This window comes from Notechis scutatus, chromosome 1 (genome assembly GCF_049901735.1).
Source record: "Notechis scutatus isolate UNSWTSFEM ecotype Mainland chromosome 1, rNotScu1.2, whole genome shotgun sequence".
In the NCBI taxonomy this organism is placed as follows: Eukaryota; Metazoa; Chordata; class Lepidosauria; order Squamata; family Elapidae; genus Notechis; species Notechis scutatus.
Genome location: NC_142009.1, coordinates 48,396,777 through 48,419,726, shown reverse-complemented (window position 1 = coordinate 48,419,726; position 22,950 = coordinate 48,396,777). Strand labels below are relative to the sequence as shown.

General features: G+C 40.3%; 1 protein-coding gene across 1 annotated transcript in view; it reads right to left on the bottom strand.

Annotated features, from left to right (window-relative positions):
- Positions 1-12,583, bottom strand: part of HHAT (hedgehog acyltransferase) — a 197,241-nt gene extending 184,658 nt beyond the window's left edge. Inside the window, 3 exon segments of the mRNA XM_087963324.1 lie at positions 4,658-4,719; positions 9,487-9,638; positions 12,558-12,583. Coding sequence (XP_087819450.1) covers positions 4,658-4,719; positions 9,487-9,595 — 171 coding nt within the window. The 5' untranslated portion in view covers positions 9,596-9,638; positions 12,558-12,583.
- Between the last annotated feature and the right edge of the window lie 10,367 nt (positions 12,584-22,950).

Genomic DNA, 22,950 nt, shown 5'->3' with positions numbered 1-22,950 from the left:
CAAATTGCAAGGTAATATTCACTTTTGGAATCTATTCCCAGGAAACCTGCCAAGAACAACACATCCTTTGCACAGTGTTGATCAAAAGGAATTTCCAAATTAGAACAGAAAGCAGACAATCATCACTGTCTGTGTTTATGCTTCCATTATTCCTTGAGCAGTGTGGCACAGATTTCAGATACATGTCCCAAGAATTGCTTTCTTGCTTTAAACTCAAAATATGTTGCCATAAAAGTTTATAACGCAACAAATAGCTTTTACTTCTCAACATCTGTAGTCCTGTAATATGAGAAAAGAAACTATTGTGCAACAGCTAATGGTCCTTTCATATTAAATACAAAAATGTGCGTATGCTATAGCAGGGGTCCTCAACCACCGGGCCGCGGACCGGTACCGGTCCGTGGAGCACTCTGTACCGGGCCGCAAAGGAAAAAAAAAAAAAATGGCAGCTTTCTTCGCCTTCAGTGAATGCTGCTGGGATCGGGATCAAGGACACAAATGAAAGAAGGGGAGGGAGGAAGCAACCGAAGCCTGTCCTGCTCTCTGGCTCAGCAGCTTCGGTTTCCTCCCGCCTCGTTCCTCTCTCAGTCGCTCTCTCGCTGCTCCACTAGCCCAGGAAGAAACTGCTTCAAAGAAGCCAGGGGGTGGCTTTTCCTGTCGCCGCAGCTCCTCCGAGCGCCGTTTACCCCACCCGCCGCGGTTCAACCCAGTGCTCCGTTCTGCCTGCCTGCCTGTCTGGTTGTTTGGGAGCAGCTTCGGCTGAGAATAATAACTATTCGCCTCTTTTTATCAGCCGAAGCTGCTCCAAAACGAAGGCAGGCAGGCAGGCAGGCAAAACGGAGCACTGGGTTGAACACGCGCAGCGGTGGGCGGGGTGGGGTAAACGGGCGCTTTGGAGGAGCTGCGGCGACAGGAAAAGCCACACACACGCCCGGCTTCTTTGAAGCAGTTTCTTCCTGGGCTGGTGGAGCAGCAAGCGAGCGACTGAGAGGAACGAGGCAGACACCTGAGGGAGGGAGGGAGACACCTGAGGGATGGGGCTGAGGGAGGCAGGGCCGAGGCTCCCTGAACTTGATGGTTTGCTGGCAGACGCTTTTATTACCCGACTAGGTAACAACATCAGATGTTACCTAGTCAGGTAATGAAAGGTCTGCAAGCAAACCACCAAACTCGATTCTTTCTCCCCCCTCCCCCGGTCCTTGAAAAAGTGTTTGTGCTTGGAAACTGGTCCCTGGTACAAAAAAGGTTGGGGACCACTGTGCTATAGGATTTTCATATAAGTGCTGGCTCTATTTAACAGAGAGAAGCAGGCAGCCAGAAAGTGTCACAAGCTAAGCTATAATAAAGACCATTAGTTATCATTGGCTGAGCTATCCTCATCCTATCAATTACCCTCCCCCTATAGTCCTTGTTTAGAGGCTTTGTACAGTGACTGTTCACCGTTACAATGATGATGAAAAAATAACTTTCAACCAATCCTCACATTTATAACTTTCATGGGTCTATAAAGGAAAGGAAAGCTGAAGTATGATGGTAAGCACAGTCACAGTTTCACTTAATGACTGCCTGACTTAACAATCAGGTTGCTGGGTTAGGGTTAGGGTGGCCAATTGTGATCACTAAATGAGGACTACTTGTATTGTGCTACTTCTGCTTCTAAAAAGGAGGGAACACAAAAGCACACAAATGTCAACAAAAAACATGCTGAGCCTTGGAAATGCACAGGCATTTGAGAAATCAATATGCCATGGGAAACACAGGAGCCTCAGGAAAGGAAACAGTGAGTGAGTTGTTCGAAAAAGTCAACTGAAACAGAGAAGAAAGCAGGGGTGGGATTCAACCGGCATTACTACCAGTTCAGTAATTACGTTTTGCGCACAGAGGAAAAGTATACATAGGTGTGAGCTGCAGAAATACAGAATGAAGTTTCTACATGGGTTTAAAACAACTAGCTCTCACCTATGTATGCAAGACCTCGAGCCCAGTTGAAGCCACACAATTTTGACATTATGCAACAACTGAATATGTTACATAACAAGCAAGATACCAACAAATAGATTGAACTGGCTGATGGACAAATACTTTAAATGACTTTACAGTCTGTTGAACAGATTTAGGGTGGTTGTAACCATGTAGTGATTGCCTTGCAGCTCAGAGGGCCCCTAGATGAAGTGGATTATTGCAGGGGTCCCCAACCACCGGTCCGCGGACCAGTGCCGGTCCACGGAACAAGTCCTACCGGGCCGCTGGTTGCTGGGCGCCGCCATCTTTTTTTGATGAAAAAGTGCTTCCGGTGAGCTTTTCCGGGTAGAAAGCTCACCGGAAGCACTTTTTCATCAAAAAAAGATGGTGGCGCCCAGCTGATGCCGGTACCGGGCCGCGGCGCCCAGCTGATGCCGGTACCGGGCCGCGGCATAGAAAAGGTTGGGGATCACTGGATTATTGGATACCCTTCCAATTGGGTTTCATTCTGGAATATGGAACTGAAATATGCACTTGTGGACAATCTCTGGAGGGAGCTGGACAGGGATCCAAGCTCTCCTTACCTCTCAGCAGCCTTCAATGACATTGACTGTTAAGTTGCTGATGTCTCCAGGAATGAAGAGCTGGAGACACAATGCTCTTTTCCTTTGTCCTGGATGGACTCCAAGCTGTAATGAGGAACGAGGAAAGTTTGCCCCACAGCTCTTCTTATATAGGATGCCTCCAGGTTTGACTCTCTCCCCATTCCTACTCAACATTTATATGAAGCCGCTAAGCCAGGTCATTTCAATGGTATGGGGTGAAGTACAGTATTATTATGCTGATGATATTCAGTTGTATCTCACACCTATGTATACTTTTTCTCTGAGTCTATTTTTCAGGCTTTCTTCTCTGTTCCAGTTGACCTTTTGGAACCACTCACTCGCTGTTTCCTTTCCTGAGCCTCCTATGTTTCCCATGGCATGTTGATTTCTCAAATGCCTGTACATTTTCAAAGTCTCAGATTCAATTTCTTTTTTAATGTGTTGCCTTGTATCTGAAAACATGCCCATGTTTGGGTATGTTTTCAAGATATAAGGTGTTTTTGTTTTTTTACAGATATAAGTTACGTTTTCAGATACAAGGGTATTTGGGGTATTTAAGGCATGGAAGGATGAAAACGAAGGCAACTGTAGGCTTAGGTGCAGATGTCTGTTTTTAATTCTTTCTGCAAAAAATAGCTTCAGCCAAATTTTCTTCCAGTCAGCACCTTCAGTAATTTTGGTTGTGCTGAATTAAGTTGCACTTTCTATAAATTAGTTTCATTTGGAATATTTAGTGACTCTCACCTTAGAAGACTGTTTTGGAATGGCAAGCCTATCAATTTTAACATAGGCATACACTGCAGAATGTAATTAGGGTTCTTGTGCCGTACATCTCCTGAGAATGCACAATTTAAAAAAGCTAGTGGCTTTCTGGGTATCAATTCATAGTCCTTCCCTAGATAAAGTTACTTAAGTCAAAGAACTGACTTCTACCCAGCAGAGGATAGAATGCTACAATTTTTTTCCTTTGCAATCCCATATCCTCCTTCAAACAACTTGTTCACCATACTGTTTAAAAGCCACCCTTGAATGTATACATATAATACAACACAAACATGGGAATGTTTTCAGATATAAGGCAGCACATTAAAAAAGAAATTGAATCTGAGACCTTTTAGCATAATAATCAATATTTTGTGGTACCCCACAAGAAAAAAATATTTTTAGTTATTGTTTCCAAGCAATTTTAACTTACATTATGAAGAAATAGAATGCACTGAAAGGTGAGCATGACAGCAGCTATTGCAGTTATTTGCACACTCAAACTTTAGTACCCACAGTGGGAGTCAAAACAAACTGCACACATTGATTGTGTATCAATGTTGTATGCATGTATAAAAGCGTAGGGCTTAAACTGTGATGCTGTAACTACAGGTAGTCCTCAACTTACAACAGTTCATTTATTGACCATTTGAAGTTACAATGGCACTGAAAAATGTGACATATGACCATTTTTCACACTTATGACTGTTACAGCATCCCCATGGTCATGTGATTTACATTTGGATGCTTGGCAACAGGTTCATATTTATGACAGTTGCAGTTTTCCGGGGTCATGTGATTATCATTTATGACCTTCTGACAAGCAAAGTCAATGGGGAAGGCAGATTAATTTAACAACCATGCCGCTAACTTAACAACTGGAGCACTTCACTTAACTAACTTGACAAGAAAAGTCATAAAATGGGGCAAAACTCATTTAACAAATGGCTCACTTAGCAACATAAATTCTGGGCTCAATTGTAGTTGTAAGTTGAGGACTAACTGTACAGTGTTGCCTTTTTAGCCCACCCTGCAGAAAGAACCGTGCTCAAGGCTATACAGCAAACAATATGCAAAATTTAACATAATGCTAATTCTATTTTTCTTTTAAGTACCACAGGCCATTTAAAATTGACAAGTCATATCATGACAATTTGACAAGCCATGTCGCACTGGATGGACAAAGGTTTTATCACAGTTTGTATCAAAATGTTCTATTTTCATCTTGAACGTAATTTAACACACTAGGCCTCAAAGTTCAGCATTGCTTTCTGTCATTCAGTCTCAATCACATTTCAATGCACTTTAATTAATCTCACTGACCTTACCTTCCTCAACCCCAGTGTATTTTTCTCCAATTCAAATTTTCTATCAAGTTCTTCTTCGTATTCTGCACAAATAAGAAACCTTTAGTTAAATGGCAGTAGCATAATATTATCAGCTGTCTTACAAAGAGGAGCAATAAGAAAAAAATAAATTCCAAGTATTATTAGAATGAAACCCTATTAAGTCCTGTGAGTCTCTTTTCTAAGGGAAGTAAGAGTTATTACATGATACATTAATATATTAGGAATTGTCAGTAAGTAAGACATATGACTCTCACAACCAGTCCAATTTGATCAACTTGTCAATAAGTAAATAAGAACAAAAATAAAACATGCGAAGTTTCCAATTTGTAGAGAAGGGAAAATTTCTATGTTGAGAATCTGCTTACTAAAACTCTACCTTCTATAGACCTCCTGATGCAAACAACTTATCTCCTCAAAATGCTCTACCTTTAAAAATTTCCAAACAGCAGCAACAATACAATACAAATGAGACTTTTTAAAAATGACATCAGAACTGTTCTAAGAACAGTGGATATCAGTTGCATATTAACAGTTTTAAGCAAAAAAAAGTTAAAAAAAGAAAGATGAGAGTCTGCAGTACAGTATCTTGTAAAAATTTTCTAGCCATAGCAATAGCCTTTTGACTTCTATATCACCTCATAGTGGTTTACAGCACACTCTGGGAAGTTTTACAAATGTAGAAGCATTATTTACCTATTGTCGCCTACAATCTGGGTCCTCAGAAGGATGGAAGGCTCTGTCAGCCTTGAACCCTGTCAGGATCAAACTCCAGGCTATGGGCAGAGGGGCAATGTAGGCAGTATTTCTCTGAAATAAAGGTATTCCTCAACTTACAACCACAATTGAGCCCAAAATTCCTGTTGCTAAGCGAAACATACATTAAGTGAAATTTGTCCCATTTTATGACCTTTTTTGCCACAGTTGTTAAGTGAATCACTACAGTTGTTAAGTTAGTAACGCAGTTGTTAAGTGAATTTGGCTTCCCCATTCACTTTGCTTATAAGAAGGTCGCAAAAGTTGATCACAGCACTCCAGGACACTGAAACCGTCATAAATACGAGTCAGTTGCCAAGCATCCAAATTTTGGTCACATGACTATGAGGGTGATGAAATGGTCATAAGTGTGAAAAATGGTCATAAGACACTTTTACAGTGCCATTGTAACTTTGAACAAGGATTACCTGTATTGCATTTAACCACTGTGCTACTGTGGCTCCTTATTATTTTTTCATTTTTTTATTTTTTTTTATTTATTAGCTGGAGCAAATCAGCTAATAATTGCTTAATTAATCAATACTTCTAATAAGTGGATATGTGCATTTATATTGCCTTACTGATCGCTAAATACCAACAAAGGCAGCTAGAAAAAAGAATTAATGCTTCAGAAATATTTCCGTTTTGGATATCAAATAGATTCTCTCCAACAATTATTCCTTAACAAAATTCCATTTCCATTTTTAAGTCTGGCAAGAGAGAATGCCTCAAAAGTTCAAGCTATTAACTGAGCATAGCTTAGAAGGAAAGCAGCTTTCAAGATGAAGAATTAAACTTTTGATTTATCATCTTTGGTTTTCGGAGGAGATTCTTAATATCTAGCTGAAGAAATTGATCTCTTCAAGAAATGAGTTTTCCTCTTATATTTTTTTATGCCCAAAATACACATCATATTCTCTGAAAATATTTTTCCTTTTCTTTTCTTCTTTTTTTTGCTTAGCCTGGTTACCCAGCAGAGAAGAGAGCTGAAAATCAAGTTCATATCACCAATCACTAGGGATCAGTATCTCTAATTACATGTGTCTTTGTTTGACTTTAATTGTTAATTGTACATTTCTTTGGTCGCCATGCCTAACAGAAAATTGCAATTGGGTGGTAAGTGAACTAAAGCATCATCAGGAAAACGAGCAGGATAGAAGCACATAAAATCAAATAAAGACTACAGATTGTTTCATCTTACAAAACACTGACCTACCAATTTTTTTATTCAGTATAACAGAGAGGAAGATGACTTTCGTTCAAACACCATCAAAATTACTGGTGACTTTCTAAATTGTGGGTAGATATTGCCTGGTCTGCATGAAGCTTTAACCAACCTCTTCCCCCCACCCAAAATAACAAACAGACAAAGTATGCTTTCTTGTGTCTTTCCCAGGAAGTAAATAATTGTATTAAAAAGTGACTTTCCTAGCATCTAATGTAGAAATTTGCATTTTGCACTAGGACTATAGAGCTGCAGACACATTTGATTTAATGAATGCCAAGAGAGAGTACACGGGCACCACACGTCTTCCAAATCATTTTTCTCCCATCAAATCTAATTGTTCTAATCTGCAGCTCTGGGGCAATTTTTTTTTGAAAACCTGTCTGTATAGTTTCTGTTGCCACCTCAGATATGCTCATACAGACTATACAGAAAGATTTGTTTTGAAGGCAATGCCCTTACATACAGTACAGTGAGGAAAAATGAGCATAAATATCTGAGAACTTTAACATCAGCAATAAGAATAATAATGAGAGGCATTTATGACATTTCATGGGTACAATAAACACTGGGATAAGCCAAGGAGGAAACAACTAATGTCTATCTGCTAAATTAAACCATTCTCCAATTGTATTACATTTCAAATGGATACTCAAGTTTCTTATTCTATTACAATTACTATTTTGATCCAAATAACCCATCGATGTTCTACTGAAACATGCTCTATTAATGTTCTGTATTACTAGCTTCTTCTTATTCTATTTTGCCTCTTCCATTTTAACACCTTTCTATTGTGCTGCTGAGACAAAATTCTACAACTACAGCTTTCCATTCGACATTATGAACTATTCTGGAAGAAAATTGCATTGCTATTATTAAAGCCCACACCTGGCCATTTTCAAAATAGCAGCAATCATATCATCCTTCTTGTGCTAAAATATTATTGTGGAACACTTATGTGGAGTTTCAGAATAGTCAAAACTAGACTTAGATTCAATCTGTTCCCACAAATTACACATTTCTTGTGATGGTTGAGTTCTCAGTTGAAATATGAGGATATTAAAATAATGAAGGCTATTCTTATCAGTACCTTTATTTTGCTTTCTATACGTAATCAGTTCAAAAATAATTTGAAATGTTAGAGGTTAAAATATCTAACATCCTAATGATAATTGTTTATATAAACCACCTTGTTATTGGATACACTATTATTTCAACATTCTAAAAAGTGTTCTGCTATCTCCCCCTAGTGGAAAAAAATGAAGAATAGCGGGAGTCATTTTTCTGTACAATATTAATTCTATTTATTGGATGCTAGCTTTTTTCAAGAGCTCAGGGTGGCATACATAACGTTCCCTCCTCCTATTTTCCCTTTACCTTGTGAGGTGGATTGGAGTGATAGTAACCAGCCCAAATCCTAAACAATAATACATCTGATACATATAACATTTATTCTTGTACATATCAGGTACAACTAATCCTATTCCAGGCATATTGAGTCACCTAATTCCAACTCTAAAAAAGCCACCCAAAGGAGGAGAAAATTGAACATATGTATTAAAGAATTAGCGCATATCTCATGTCAATTAACTGGCAAGTGACAATATATGTGTTTAATCACTAAATAGAAGCATCCAAAGTTTTGTTCTATAGCAGGGGTGTCAAACTGGCGGCCCATGGCCGGATGCGTCACACACAGACTATGCCCACCCCAGCTCCATGAAGAGAAAAAAGTCATGATATATCATGTGATGGTAATGTGATGCCACAAGTTTGACACCCATGTTCTATAGCAACCAAGAGTCTTAAGGCACAAGGCATAGTGCAGAGATCTCCAAACATAATAACTTTAAGACTTGTGGATTTCAAGTCCCAGAATTCCCCAGGCAACATGGTTGGCTGAGGAATTCTGGGAGTTGACATCCACAAGTCTTAAAGTTGCCAATTTGAAACCCCTAGCATAGTGACCTCTGACTGAGGAAAGAATTTTCTACTTCTATTTTCTATTTCCACTCTTCTACTTTCTATTTTCTCAATTGAGGGAACAAGTGTTTTAGGTGCATTAAGACAATCCAAGCCTTACATGCTTTTTTCCCTTGATTTCTCACTGAAAATTGGCAGAAAATTACACAGCACTTTCAACAAATCTTTTTTTGCAATATGATCTCCTGGGATTACAGGAAAAGGCCTGCAATGCAATGGCAGATACTACTTAAGTTATTTAAACCTTTTCAAAGTGGGTGATCTCCAATGTGAACCAATTTCTGGAAGTTTCAGAAGTCATATTAGCTGGGTACCATGTAGAAGTTACTGTAGGGGCATTTTTAAAAAAATCTTCAATTTTTAGTCTTTTTGGAGAAAGTTAACACAAGTTGTAGATTCATTATGTAAATTGGCTTCCAAGACCTCACATATTTCTGCACCTCACCGTTGCCAATGAGCACCACAATAGATGGCATTTTCCCAGATATGTAGCTGCTAAGAATCAACACAACTTGATGGCACATAATCAATTGAATCAAACAAAGCATGAAAAAAGATATGTTGGCACCAGTTATGCCAGCCTACACATTCATCACACACCCATTTATTCTTATACAGATTGGTTTATGTTGCTTATTTTATATTGCTTTCCTTTTCCATTGTATGAATTACAAAGAATCTTATATCTACTCTCTATTCTAAGAAACAAACACACAAGCAAAATGACACAATGAAACAATCTGCTTGGGACTGTAGGAAAGCAGTTACATATTTTGTATTTTTTTTAAAAAATTCCATTTATTGAAAACTACAAAAGCAAAAAATAACCCCTGAAGTTGAGACTTACCTTGAGAAGCTTGGAAGACTTCATAGAAAGAATAAAAATGAGAACCAAAAGAAAGAAACAAGTAAAGACACAATTCCCATCTAGGCAAAATCTCCGACTGGAAGAACATTTTTAGGCTTCTCAGCACTTATGAGGACATCTTAGCAATACACCTAAAAACAATGAAATAACATGTGTAGTACTTAGTTAGCCCCACATAGAAATGTCAGACAGGACCACAGAAACTTGAGGAAGAATTTCAAATTTTATTTTTGGAGATTTTTCTCCTTTTTTTCATCTTGCAGAAAATGGAAGATGGAAGAGGAAGAGCTTAGGCTTAGAGGTTGGGTTCCGAAGACCCTAAGAAGAGATGTTGCAAAGTAAAAATGGAAGCCATATGCATCTATTAACACAGATAGATGACAGACAGACAGACAATATATCTACAAAATATAGATAGTATAAATATAAATATAATATAAATATAAGTAAATAAGGAAAGACTTTGTTTTTCAACCTAAATTTCAGGCCAAAAGATTCCTGATTCCCTCCTCCAAAACTTTATTCAGCTTTTTCTATTCCTAAAAATAGAAGCAAAACAATTTGGCCTTTCCTAGAACTTTCTGGAATGGTGGAAAGGGACGGGGAAACATGGTGGATTTCACCCCTTAGCATCTTTTATCATTGATTATGTTGGCTGAGGGTACTGGTGTTTAAGCAACATCAGGGAGGTTGTAGATTCCACATTCTGATCATTAATTATGTGGTTAAGAACAATATTAAAATGGAAACACTAAATTTTAAGCTGTAATATGATGCCCACTTCCCTGAGAGGAAACTCTTCTAAATTCAACAGATTCCCGTTCAACAAATTTTTGATTAAACATGTACAAGTCTGTTACATGGTTATGTAAAAAGAACCCACTAATGTAGCTCAGAATATGTTCAATTTGTTCACTGTATTCAACAAAGCTTACCTCTTCTTATATGTACACAGTAGGAGGAAAAGAAACCTTTTCCTCTCAAAGTTCATATTTGGAAGTAAGATCGTGAAGTGCTCTGAGGAGACTAATAGTAGACCAAAATATCCCCATTGTTACCCAGCAGGCTACCAGGCCACAGACAAGCAATACGAGACATTGTAATGTCTGTGAGAATAACCTTCAGAGAAGAGACAAGAGGAAGAGGCACAAGAGCACACAGTAGATACAAACTCAAGGTTAACCGTACCAAACTTGATTGCAGAAAATACAACTTCAGCAACAGAGTGGTCAATGTCTGGAATACTCTACCTGACTCTGTGGTTTCTTCCCCAACCCCCAAAAACTTTAACCTTAGACTACCTACCATTGACTTCACCCCTTTCCTAAGAGGTCTGTAGGGGGCGTGCATAAGCGCACCAACGTGCCTACCGTCCCTATCCTCTAGTTTCTTTTTATTTTTCTTATATGTATCAATTTCATGTATTCATAACTATGTTTATACTTATACCTATTATCTTGTAAGCGATTGACAAATCAAATAAATAAATAAGAAACCAAGACCAGCGGTCTCCAACCTTGCCAACTTTAAGACTTGTGGACTTCTACTTCCAGAAATCCTCAGCCAGTTTTGCTCTGACCTAGACAACAATATGTTACAGCAAGGGTCTTCAAACTTGGCAAGTTTGTGGACTTCAACTCCCAGAATTCCTGAGCTAACATGACTGGAGGAGGAATTCTGGGAGTTGAAGTCCACAAGTCTTAAAGCTGTCAAGTTTGAAGACCCCTGTGTTACAGTAAGAGAAATCTGAGTCTAAAGCAGGAACGGGGATAGAGAAAGCACCTCTGAAATTATCCTCTCCAGTTCTCTGAAATGAAATGAGGGGGGGAGGTGAACTTGCAACATTGTTACTGCATGTAACCTTACAATAAAGACAGGAGTAGTACTCAGAGGTTTGATTTCCTGGGCTGGACTACCTGGAAGGATTTGATGATCAGTTAGTGGTTGGATCAGTCAATATGTTTGTTTGTTTTTTAAATCAGCCATTACTTTCTTACTTTCTTATTATATTCTTACTGGGCAACTTTCCCCCTGTATTTTTCAGCATTATATCTTGTAAATAATGCATTGCACAAGCAAATATGTATTCTGATTTTACAATACTTTCTACCAAACAAACAGAACATCCTAATTAGTTGATGAACCTAAATGCAGGTTGTATTTGAACAGAGGACTCATTACACTACCAGAAGTCACACAAAAATGCCAGTGTCCACTGTGGCACAGGCTGATCCCAAGAGAGGAAACAGCTGTCCGTGAACACGCCGAGACTCACTTCTAAGCAAACTTGGCTAGGGAGTGCCATACTGAGCACATTTTGCTTTCTATTTGTTGGAGAAGACTCTGTCTTGAGCGTCCCTTGGAGATCAAATCAACCATGTGTTCTTTGGAAGGGCAGCTACTGAACCTGAAGCTCAAGTATTCTGGCCACCTCATGAGAAGAGAAGAATCCCTGGAAAAGACCCAGAAGTTGGGACAGATGAAGGCAACAGGAGAAGGGGAGGGCAGAGCATGAGATGGTTAGATAGGACCCATCAGAGCAATAAACACGAATTTGTGCAAAAGCCGGGAAACAGTGAAGGAGGGGGGAGGGGCTGATGTGTTATAATCCAGGGGTCTCCAACCTTGACAACTTTAAGTCTGGAGGACTTCAACTCCCAGAATTCCCCAGCCGTCCTCCAGACTTAAAGTTGCTAAGGTTGGAGACCCCTGGGGTCGCAAAGAGTCGGACACGACTTAGCGACTGAACCACAAAAATTAAAGCACATTTGCTTTGTCTCAGAGCAACCCGCGGACGGAACTCTTGCTTCCAGAAGCTGATGCCGCCAAAACGGGTGCGGCGCTCGGATACTTTTCGCGGGATTTCTTTTCCCCCTGCACAGAAACGATGCATATTTTAAAAAAAAAAAAAAACCACGTTTCTTTTGCATTTCATCCGGCACGCAGCCCAGGAGGCCTTTCAAAAGTCTCCGGGCACGAACCTTTTGATCAGCATCCCGCGAGCAGCCTTTAACTAACTAACAACGCGAGACAAAAACAAAGGCACCAACCTGCCACTTCGCCCGCCTCCTCGCACGGCATTGAACCGGCCTTTCAACGCTTCCGGCTCCGGCCCAATAAGCCGCGACCCCGCCTCTTCTTGGCTGGGGGGCGGGGCGTCCCCCCCCCCCCCGCCCCCGCTCCGAACTGCGGCCATTTCACTGGGTCGCTTTATTCGGCTATAAAACGGTGTGAGCCGCTTCTTTTCCGTCCGTGCAGTCGGCGTACAGGAATTAACTCAGGAGCAGCACCTCAACACTCCCTTTCGCCTGTTTTTTCCCCCTGTCTTTTGATACCTGGCGAGGGAGCAAGATAGCCTAAGTTGCATTACAAGAGCGATGGTTTGCTGCAACCTGCAGGTAGAGCTTGCTTACCTGCGGGCAAGCCAAGAGCTTCATTTTTCAAAAAAAAAAAAAAAGACTCTGCAAAAACCTGAAATAGCATTGATTCTTAACGTCGATTATCATTATTTTCCTCCATGTTTTCACTGATACTTTTTAAAGATCTGGCAGTCGAGCTGGTGGGAACTAAAAAAAAAAAAAAGTTAAACCTCTGGGGATTAAATTTTAACCGATGTCGTTTTTGGGCTGCTTTTGAAGTTAATAAAATATGAAAGTCGGGGAGCTGAACCTTGTTTCGTTTGGAGTCCTTTTCCTCCCTGGGGTGCGAGGCAGTCCCTTGTTGAATTAGCTGCCTTGTTCAAAAAGCCCAGGCAAAGGTCAGGGACGGTGGAGGGATTTTACTACAGGTTCTGTGGGCGTGGCTTGGTGGGCATGGCAGAGGAAGGATACTGCAAAATCTCCATTCCCCCTCCCCCACCCCACTAACCTGCTTTCCACCTCAGTTCTCCTGTGCAGGGCAACAAATGAAGACCCAGCCAATGAGCTGATACTCGGGAGGCAGAGAATTAGATGGGTGCAGGGCCAGTCAGAGGTGGTATTTGCCGGTTCTCCAAACTACTCAAAATTTCCGCTACTGGTTTTCCAGAACTAGTCAGAACCTGCTGAATACCATTTCTGGTCAGGGAGGAAGTAATGGGAGCTTGGGTCTAACACAAAAGATGGCATCAATTTGAGGACGTTTGCTGTAATCAAATAGTATTCTAGTCCATTTTTTTTGAATGGGGTTTTGTGTTATACTCCTATACAGGTGAAACTCGAAAAATTAGAATATTCTGCAAAAGTTCATTTATTTCAGTAATGCAACTTGAAAGGTGAAACTAATATATGAGATAGACTCATTACATGCAAAGCAAGACAGTTCAAGCCGTGATTTGTCATAATTGTGATGATTATGGCTTACAGCTCATGAAAACTCCAAATCCACAATCTCAGTTGTGCAGAAAACTATCATTGACACCCTCCATAAGGAGGGAAAGCCATTGCAAAAGAAGTTGGATGTTCCCAAAGTGCTATATCAAAGCACATTAATAGAAAGTCATGTGGAAGGGAAAAGTGTGAAGAAAAAGGTGCACAAGCAGCAAGGATGACCGCAGCCTGGAGAGGATTGTCAGGAAAAGCCCATTCAAAAGTGTTGGGGACTTTCACAAGGAGTGGACTGAGGCTGGAGTCAGTGCATCAAGAGCCCCCCCACACAGATGGATCCTGGTCATGGGCTTCAAATGTCATATTCCTCTTGTCAAGCCGCTCCTGAACAACAAACAACGTCAGAAGCATCTTACCTGGGCTAAAGAAAAACAGAACTGGTCTGTTGCTCAGTGGTCCAAAGTCCTCTTTTCTGATGAGAGCAACTTTTGCATCTCATTTGGAACCAAGGACCCAGAGTCTGGAGGAAGAATGGAGAGGCACACACTGCAAGATGCTTGAAGTCTAGTGTGAAGTTTCCACAGTCTGTGTTGATTTGGGGAGCCATGTCATCTGATGTTGGTCCACTGTGCTTCATTAAGTCCAGGGTCAACACAGCTGTCTACCAGGAGATTTTGGATTACTTTATGCTTCCTTCCGCAGACGAGCTTTATGGGGATGCTGACTTCATTTTCCAGCAGGACTTGCCACCTGCCCACACTGCCAAAAGCACCAAAACCTGGTTCAATGGCCGTGGGATTACTGTGCTTGATTGGCCAGCAAACTTGCCTGACCTGAACCCCATAGAGAATATATGGAGCATTGCCAAGAGAAAGATGAGAGACATGAGACCGAACAATGCAGAAGAGCTGAAGGTTGCTATTGAAGCATCCTGGTCTTCCATAACACCTCAGCAGTGCCACAAGCTGATAGCTTCCATGCCATGTCGCATTGAGGCAGTAATTGCTGCAAAAGGGGCCCAAACCAAGTGCTGAGTATATATGCATGCTTATACTTTTCAGAGGTCTGATATTGTTCTATGTACAATCCTTGTTTTATTGATTGCATGTAATATTCTAATTTTCTGAGATTGTGGATTTGGGGTTTTCATGATCTGTAAGCCATAATCATCACAATTATGACAAATCGCGGCTTGAACTATCTTGCTTTGCATGTAATGAGTCTATCTCATATATTAGTTTCACCTTTTAAGTTGCATAACTGAAATAAATGAACTTTTACACGATATTCTAATTTTTCGAGTTTCATCTGTATATACTCCTGTATCTTAGAGAATAGCAGGGAATAACTGGTTTGTTCACCTTGATAATTCCAATAACCACAAGGCACTAATGTATACACAGTCCAATTTAGAACTATATAAAACTGTTGGGACCAATCATCGGGGGTGTTAGGGCTTCTCTATAGCATCTAGATTAGGGGATCCTATTTACCTATTGGAAAACATTGACTGGGTGCACTAATGAGACAATTTCAGCCAATAAACAGGTTGAATCCTGAGAAGATGGAATCTATTAGATTGATAGATCCTGGTTTCAGAGTGATGATGGCTGCCAGGGCCAGAAAATAGTATCCGTGGAATCTGAAAGGACCCAAAGCAAGAAGGAGACAGTGATCGGGAGACATTCCTACATTCACCCAAAGAAGAATTTCCATAAAATCTGTTGGGACATTTGTCAAGGCTGAGATGTGACATTTCATTACGGGAAGAAGAGATAATTCTATGGTGAGCAAGCAACTCAAATCCTTGAAGGAAGAAATTGGGAGAAGCAAGTTTCTGGGGAAAGGAGGAAAGAGAGTAAAAGCAATCAACCTCTGAGAGATAAAATGTATCTAACACTGGTAGCTACAGTTGTATGTTGTAATAACAAAGTGTTTACTAGCAACAAATAACTGAGGGTTGGGAACAGGAGGGGGTGAAGTGAAGAATGTATTGTTTAGGCTCACTTAAAATAATTGAGTTAGTATAATATAAAATGAGTTAGTATAATATAAAAAAGAACAAACCCTTAGAAACTCACAGTAAAGTGACACAAATAGCAAACAGCTGTCCTTAGAATAGGAATATCTAGGCAACTTTAAGATTTATAGACTTAACTTCCAGAATTCCCCGGCCAGTATGGGGAATTGTCTGGCTGAGGAATTCTGGGAGTTGAAGTCCATAATTCTGAAAGTTGCCAAGATTGGACATCCTTGATCTAGAGTATTTTGTATACATTTGTAAAGTACTTTTTGAATAAAATTCTGACTTCTGCCTCACTGCCATCATCCATTACAAAACAAAAAGCAAAACCCACAACAACTTATCATTTTATCCAGACTTTCCATTAATATTGGGTGCATGACTTGTTTTCCCATTTTTTTAAATGAAAATGGTTTTAATATATGGTTTTAATATTCTATGTAACCATTTTATTGTACAGTAAACCAGTTTGAGATGCACTTGTATAATAAGCATTATACAAATATATTTAAAGTAAATTAAAAATATATTATTTTCCATATGATAAACAGCAGGGAACGTGGCTTTGTAGGACTACGGCCTTCCCAGTCTTCTGGCTGTAGTAGAAATGTTTTCTTCCTCAGACATCAAACTTATATTCTGTATCTCTGCTTCCACAGAGAGGCATAAATCAGATAACAGATAACAGATAATCAGAGTTGGAAGGGACCTTGTACAGGGGTGGGAAACGAAAGGGTTAACTACTGGTTTGGGATTTATGAGCTTCCCTGCAGCTTGTGAGCACCACTCCTGTAAACATCATAAATCATCATTAGCACCGTCATTAGCATGCTGCCTGCTGAGAAGCAACCTTTGAAACAGCTCTCTTTTCTTGTTTTTTTTACTGCAGCTGTGCCTTGTTCGGCAGCTGAAGTTGAAAAATCAGGAAATAAAGATCAGGTAAGAGCCCAGGTGGGCGGGTGGGCAAAAACCACCGGTTCTATGTCTGCTGCTCTTCAGAGCTACTGGTTCTACAGAGGTGGACAGAACCGGTAGAAACCCACCCCTGACCTTGTAGGTCATCTAGTCCAACCCTCCACCCAAGCGGGAGACCTTACACCATTTCTGACAAATGGCAGTCCAATCTCTTCTTGAAAGTCTCAACTGATGGCGCTCCCACAACTTCCGAGGGCAAGCTGTTCCATTGGTTAATTGTTCTCACTGTCAGAAAGTTTCTCCTTATTTCCAGATTAAACCTCTCCTTGTTCAGTTTCCATCCATTATTCCTTGTCTGGCCTACAGGCGCTTTAGAAAATAGCTTGACCCCTTCCTCTCTGTGGCAGCCCCTCAGATATTGGAAGACTGCTATCATGTCTCCCCTGGTCCTTTTCTTTACTTGACTAGCCAAGCCCAGTTCCTGTAACCATTCTTCATATGTTTTAGTCTCCAGTCCCCTAATCATCCTGGTTGCTCTTCTCTGTACTCTTTCTAGAGGCTCAACATCTTTTTTGTAATGTGGTGAACAAAACTGGATACAGTACTCTAAGTGTAGTCTTACTAAGGCTTTATAGAGTGATATTAATACCTCCCTTGATCTTGATTGTATCCTTCTGTTAATACAATTTAGGATTGCATTAGCTTTTGGGGCTGCTGCTGCACACTGCTGGCTCATATTTAGCTGGTTGCCCACTAAGACTCCAAGATCCCTCTCACAGTTATCAACTATATGACTTGGATGGAAATGGCTTGATTGCAATTATCCATTTACTGATTATCTCTCATTTACACTATTGTTTAGTTCTTATATGGGACTGTTTGTATAGTTCAGAAAATACAGTCCCAAAAGTCTTTCTTATCTATCTACATCTGTCTGTCTGTCTATTCCATTTTTATAGCCTCCTAACTCAGCCAAATGACACTCATCTCGATCACATTATATTCAGACATCCAATCCAAATCACAACATCGCTGGCCCTTCGCTGCAGCCACCTATGATTATGCTCAAATGCTGTTGCTGCCCTGCTTTCAATCTGCTTCCAAGCTCAATTCAAAGAGATAGTTAAATTCTCACCCATTTTGGGACTAGGTTACTAATCAGCTGCTTTTCCTCAAATTGACATCATCTTCTCATCAGAGGCCTTGTTCCAACTCCCCTCTTCAAACAAAAGGTGGCAATTGAGAGATGGCATCTTCAGTTATAACTCCCTGGGTATGGTATAGGTTTTTTTTGTTTTTTTGTTTTTCAAAAAAACTTGGCCTGCTGCCCTGTCTGTGGTCTTTCCCACACAACATTTTATCCACTCATTTAAAAAAAAATGAAGTATGACATTTAGATTGAGTTCCCTTTCAATTATTTGGTAGTTTTAACAATATTAATTCCTATACACTGGACTGTTATGTTACCGTTGTGAACTATTCAGAGAATGGCAAGTAAATATTGATCAGCTGACAGACACAAGAGGTCAATGTGGTTTAAACTTTATGTTACAAACAACTTCAAGCAGAGTCACCAAATGCGATACTATACCATCTATGGTCCTGCTATCAGCATTCATTTTCCTTGAGGAGACCTGTTGTGATTGAATGAACACCATGTCCACTAGATGGCGGCAGAGTACAAAATGTGGCCTGTAAAAGCCATGTCTTCCTAAGATTAGGCCCTGTTGCTGTACTAAAAGGCATACAGTCAGCTGACACAAATGAGTAGAAATTGTTGGGGAAATCATGCATATTTATTATACCAGCATCACCCACCATTTTCTGATAGATAAAGAGGTACTGTCAAATTAAGTAGGTCAGTACATTGATCATCCCTGACAGTGATCTCATCTGGAAAAGCCGACTCCCTTGGCATCTCAGAATCGCTTCTTCCCTTCCTGTGCAACCCATTCCAGAAGAAAGAGGACAAATTACCTAGCCTTGGTTTATCAGGCTGCCTCTGCTCAGTTTGTAGCCTGGGTCTATATGGATTCTCCATGTATCCTAAATGCTGTATTTTTAACTTCGACAAATTCCAAGTTGTGCATACATTTCTTCATGTCAAGTCAAAATGAGAATAGAACTGTTTGAATCTCCTGGATGAGAGGTGATTTTGTTCTCTGTTCATTCTCTCTCACTTTCTTTTGTTCACTGTTGGATGCATCCTGTCCTTTTTTCTATTTTACTTTTGGATTACTCTTTTTTTTAAAGCATTTTTTAAAAAAATTATCTTGTTTTCAGTTACTTATGTGTATCAAAATTCCAAAATCTTGAACCATATTCACCTTTTTAAAAGATGCCCTTTTTTTGCTTTTCTTGAAAAGCAATTTTAAACACCTAATGCTCCTAATGTTATAGCAGGGGATTATAACATTGGTTGATCAATGCTAAAGTAATTCATCTCAGAATTAACACACAAGAAGCATGTATGTCTATTTTTGCACACAAAGCCTGTGGTTTTAATAACTATTTTTATAAACTGATATCATTCTTTGGATATATATTCCAACTTTTCTCCACATGCTCAATGCAGGATACGTGGAACTCCCCCTCTGGTTTTACCTGTATTGGCTGGCAAGAGAAAACTGAATATTGAAGTTCAAAGATAATAGAAAAAATATTAGAGGAAAGTTTATGGGCACAAATTCCACAGAAACAAAAATGGCATCAAATATCCATTGACATGTTTTAGTATATTTTTAGTCATTTATACAGTAAACCAAACTTAGCAGATGATATGTGGATGGAACAGGATGGGATCAACCATGACCTCCTTTTTTTAAAAAAAATTAATGTATTCTGTATTAAAAATACCAAATGAACAAGATAGGAAAAATATACATTAAAAGGTGTGGTGTTTACCAAAAGAGGCAGTTTAGCTGCCAAGTTAAATACAATTCAGTCAAGGCTAACTCGCAGTTCCTTTCAGAGTATCCAAATGTGACTACCAAGTGGAAAATATTCAGTTTCATCACACTATGAATCCTTCCTTTTGCTCCTTGTTTGATTTGGCTTTTCTGGAACTAATATTTCATTAACTAGTCTGGCTTTAAGGAGAATTGCATCTCTGCACTTTTCTCCCAGTCTGTCTGGCTGTACATGAAGCAGTGGTTTTTCATGTCCTGCAGGCTAAGACCCAAATCTATTTGGAGTGGGGTGGTTGGTCTCATTCTTCTTTTTCAGATTCAGATTCTCCATGGCTCCATTCTCCTGCATTAGGGTTGTTCAGAGAACTACAATTCCGAAGATAAGGGTTAGCTACACTATCCTGCAGGCCTCCTGAATGATATCTCCATGTGGGAATAGATGAATCCAAGATCAGGTGAAGTGTTAGTACCACTTTATAATGCCTTGATAAGATCAGACTTGGAATACTGCATCCAATTTTGGCCGCCATAATATAAAAACGATGTTGAGACTTTGGAAAGAGCGCAGAGAAGGACAGCAAGATAATTAGGGGACTGGAGGCTAAAACATGAAGAACAGTTGCAGGAATTGGGTATGTCTAATTTAATGCAAAGAAGGGACTAGGGGTGACATGAATAGCAATGGTCCAATATCTAAGGGGCTGCCACAAAAAAGAGGGAGTCAACCTATTATCCAAAACACCCGAAGGCAGGAGAAGAAGCAATGGGTGGAAACTAATCAAGGAGAGAAGCAACCTAGAATAAAGGAGAAATTTTCTGAAAAAACAATCAGTGGAACAACTTGACTCCAGAAGTTGTGAGTGCTCCAACACTGGAGGTTGTTAAGAAGAGATTGGATAACCCTTTGTCTGAAATGGAATAGGGCCATGTTGGCGAACCTATGCCATGCAATGCCGGAAGTGGCACGCAGAGCCATTTCCCTTGGCACACGAGAGGTCACCCGGAAGAGCCCCACTGCGCATGCACACTCGTGCCACCACCCGACAGCTGATTGTCGGGTATCTGGTGCTCATGTGCAGGGGGTGGAGGGAGGTGCGTGGGAGATGTGCGCGCATGCGCAGGCGCACGGTGCATGAGGGGGAGTCACATGCACAAAGACATGCGGCATGCAGGGGGAATTGCACACTCATGAGCAGATGCGTGGCACACTAGGGGGCGCATGCATGTGCAGGGGGCGTGGGGAGCAGCATGCTTTGTCTTCTGGGTACTGGCACGCAAGCATGCGCAAGCGAGCGTGTATGCAATTATTGGCATGGGAGCCGAAAAAGGTGAGCCACCACTGGTATAGGGTTTCCTGCTTGAAGAGGGGGTTGGACTAGAAGAGCTCAAAGGTCCCTTCCAACTCTATTATTTTGTTAAGTTGAGAGTTGGGAAGTTATTTTGATCATGCAATTAAGATCAATGGCCAAGCAAGTCTGATTTCCAGGATTATATCAGGGAGGGAAGAATTCTTCTCATAAGCATTCTGTGACCCCTGAATATTCTGCCAACGTGGCAGTAACATTTTAATTTTAAAAAGAAATCAATTTTCTTGGAGGGGAAATAATGGGGTTGATCTTCTTTGAGATGCAAAGTGTGAAGAAGAGGAAGGAAGAAGAGCTATTGTTGATGACCCAAATCTAATGGCATTGACTTTTCATCATCCCATGACTTACTGACTACAAAAGAGCAGTAGGGTGTAGATTGATATTTAAGGATTTACTCTGTCACTCTCTCTGCTCTGTATCCAAGAAAAACTAATGTAAGCTCACTTCCTTCTGAATTTGGTTACACACACAGGGCGGGGAAGGAGGAAGAGGGAGGGATGGAGAGAGAGGGAGAGGGAGGGAGAGGGCGAGAGAGAACATGTTCTGACTCATCTCTTGGTAAGATATAGTTAGGTAGGGGATAAGTTTTGCCTATCAGTATAATATATTTCCAGTAAATAAAATGTCTTTTCTGCTACAATTACAAACCAGTTTCACTAATCTTTGCTCCAGATAGATTCTCGCTCTCAGGAACACTCATACCTACTTCAACCTCCAAAAGATTGAATGGGAAGAAAGAGGAAATTAATTTATTGCCCTAAAATACCTGCAGATACTTCTTTTGATCATTCTTTGTCTCACCAGAATTTTAACATTTAAAATTGGAAGGTTGACATGCTGAAAAATCTCAAGTACCAACTTCAGTTCTGAGAAGGTTCTCTGGAGCCCAATTTATTTATTTTATTTATTTTTATTTATTTGATTTGCCAATTGTTTACAAGATAATAAGTATAAGTGTATACATAGTTGTGAATACATGAAATGGGTACATATAAGAAAAATAAAAGAAGAATAAGAGAAACAATAGGACAGGGACGGTAGGCACATTGGTGCGCTTATGCACGCCAATGTTCAGATTTATTTGGAAAAGGTGCCCAGAGGAAAGACAGTGGTAAGCAAAGTAGGATGGACAGGAAGTTGGCCAGAAGGCTGATTCTGAGCTGCTGCTTCAATTGATAAAAAGTCTAGTAGCTGTTTCCAAAACTGACTCCACATGCATCTGGAAGGATGGCAAGCTTCACATATTTGTGTTTTGAAGTTGGTTATATGCCACATGGGAGCTCTTTTATGAATGAGCAACTCCCTTCCCCAGAAGTCATTTTGTGAGAGCACCCATAATAGGTTTTAAAATCACAAATGTGTCTACTGATCTGAAAAGTTCAAAAGTTCCTTGCCTAGGAGATCTTGGTCTTGGAATGGTACTTATGTGTAGTACCAGTATATCTTCTTTTGTCATTTGAACTGATTAGTTTGGAACTTCCTGGTCTGCTTTAGCTCCGTCTCTCTCTGTGTGTGTCTCTCTGTTTCTGTTTCTGTCTGTCTATCTGTCTGTCTGTGTGTGTGTGTGTGTGTGTGTTGCACAACAGAAGAAAAGGAGGGAAGGACAACTATCACTATCACAATCTTGACTCTGCCTTCTCTCCCCTTCAAGCCTCCTCAGTATCTTTCCCTGATGTATTCACATCAGGGATGATATTACTATATGTTTTTCAGAATTATATCTTAAAGCAGTGGTGGTATTCTACCAGTTTGGCCCGGTTCTGCCAAGCCCGTAGTGCCAATGAGCAGTGGAGACCGAACCAGTTCTTTCTACCCTTCTGCTGTTGGGCCCACCCGCCCGCCTGGGCTCCCATACTCACTTTTATTCCCTGCTTTTGACCCAACTGGATTCCCAGAGAGCAAACACAGACAAAGGCAGCAGCCCC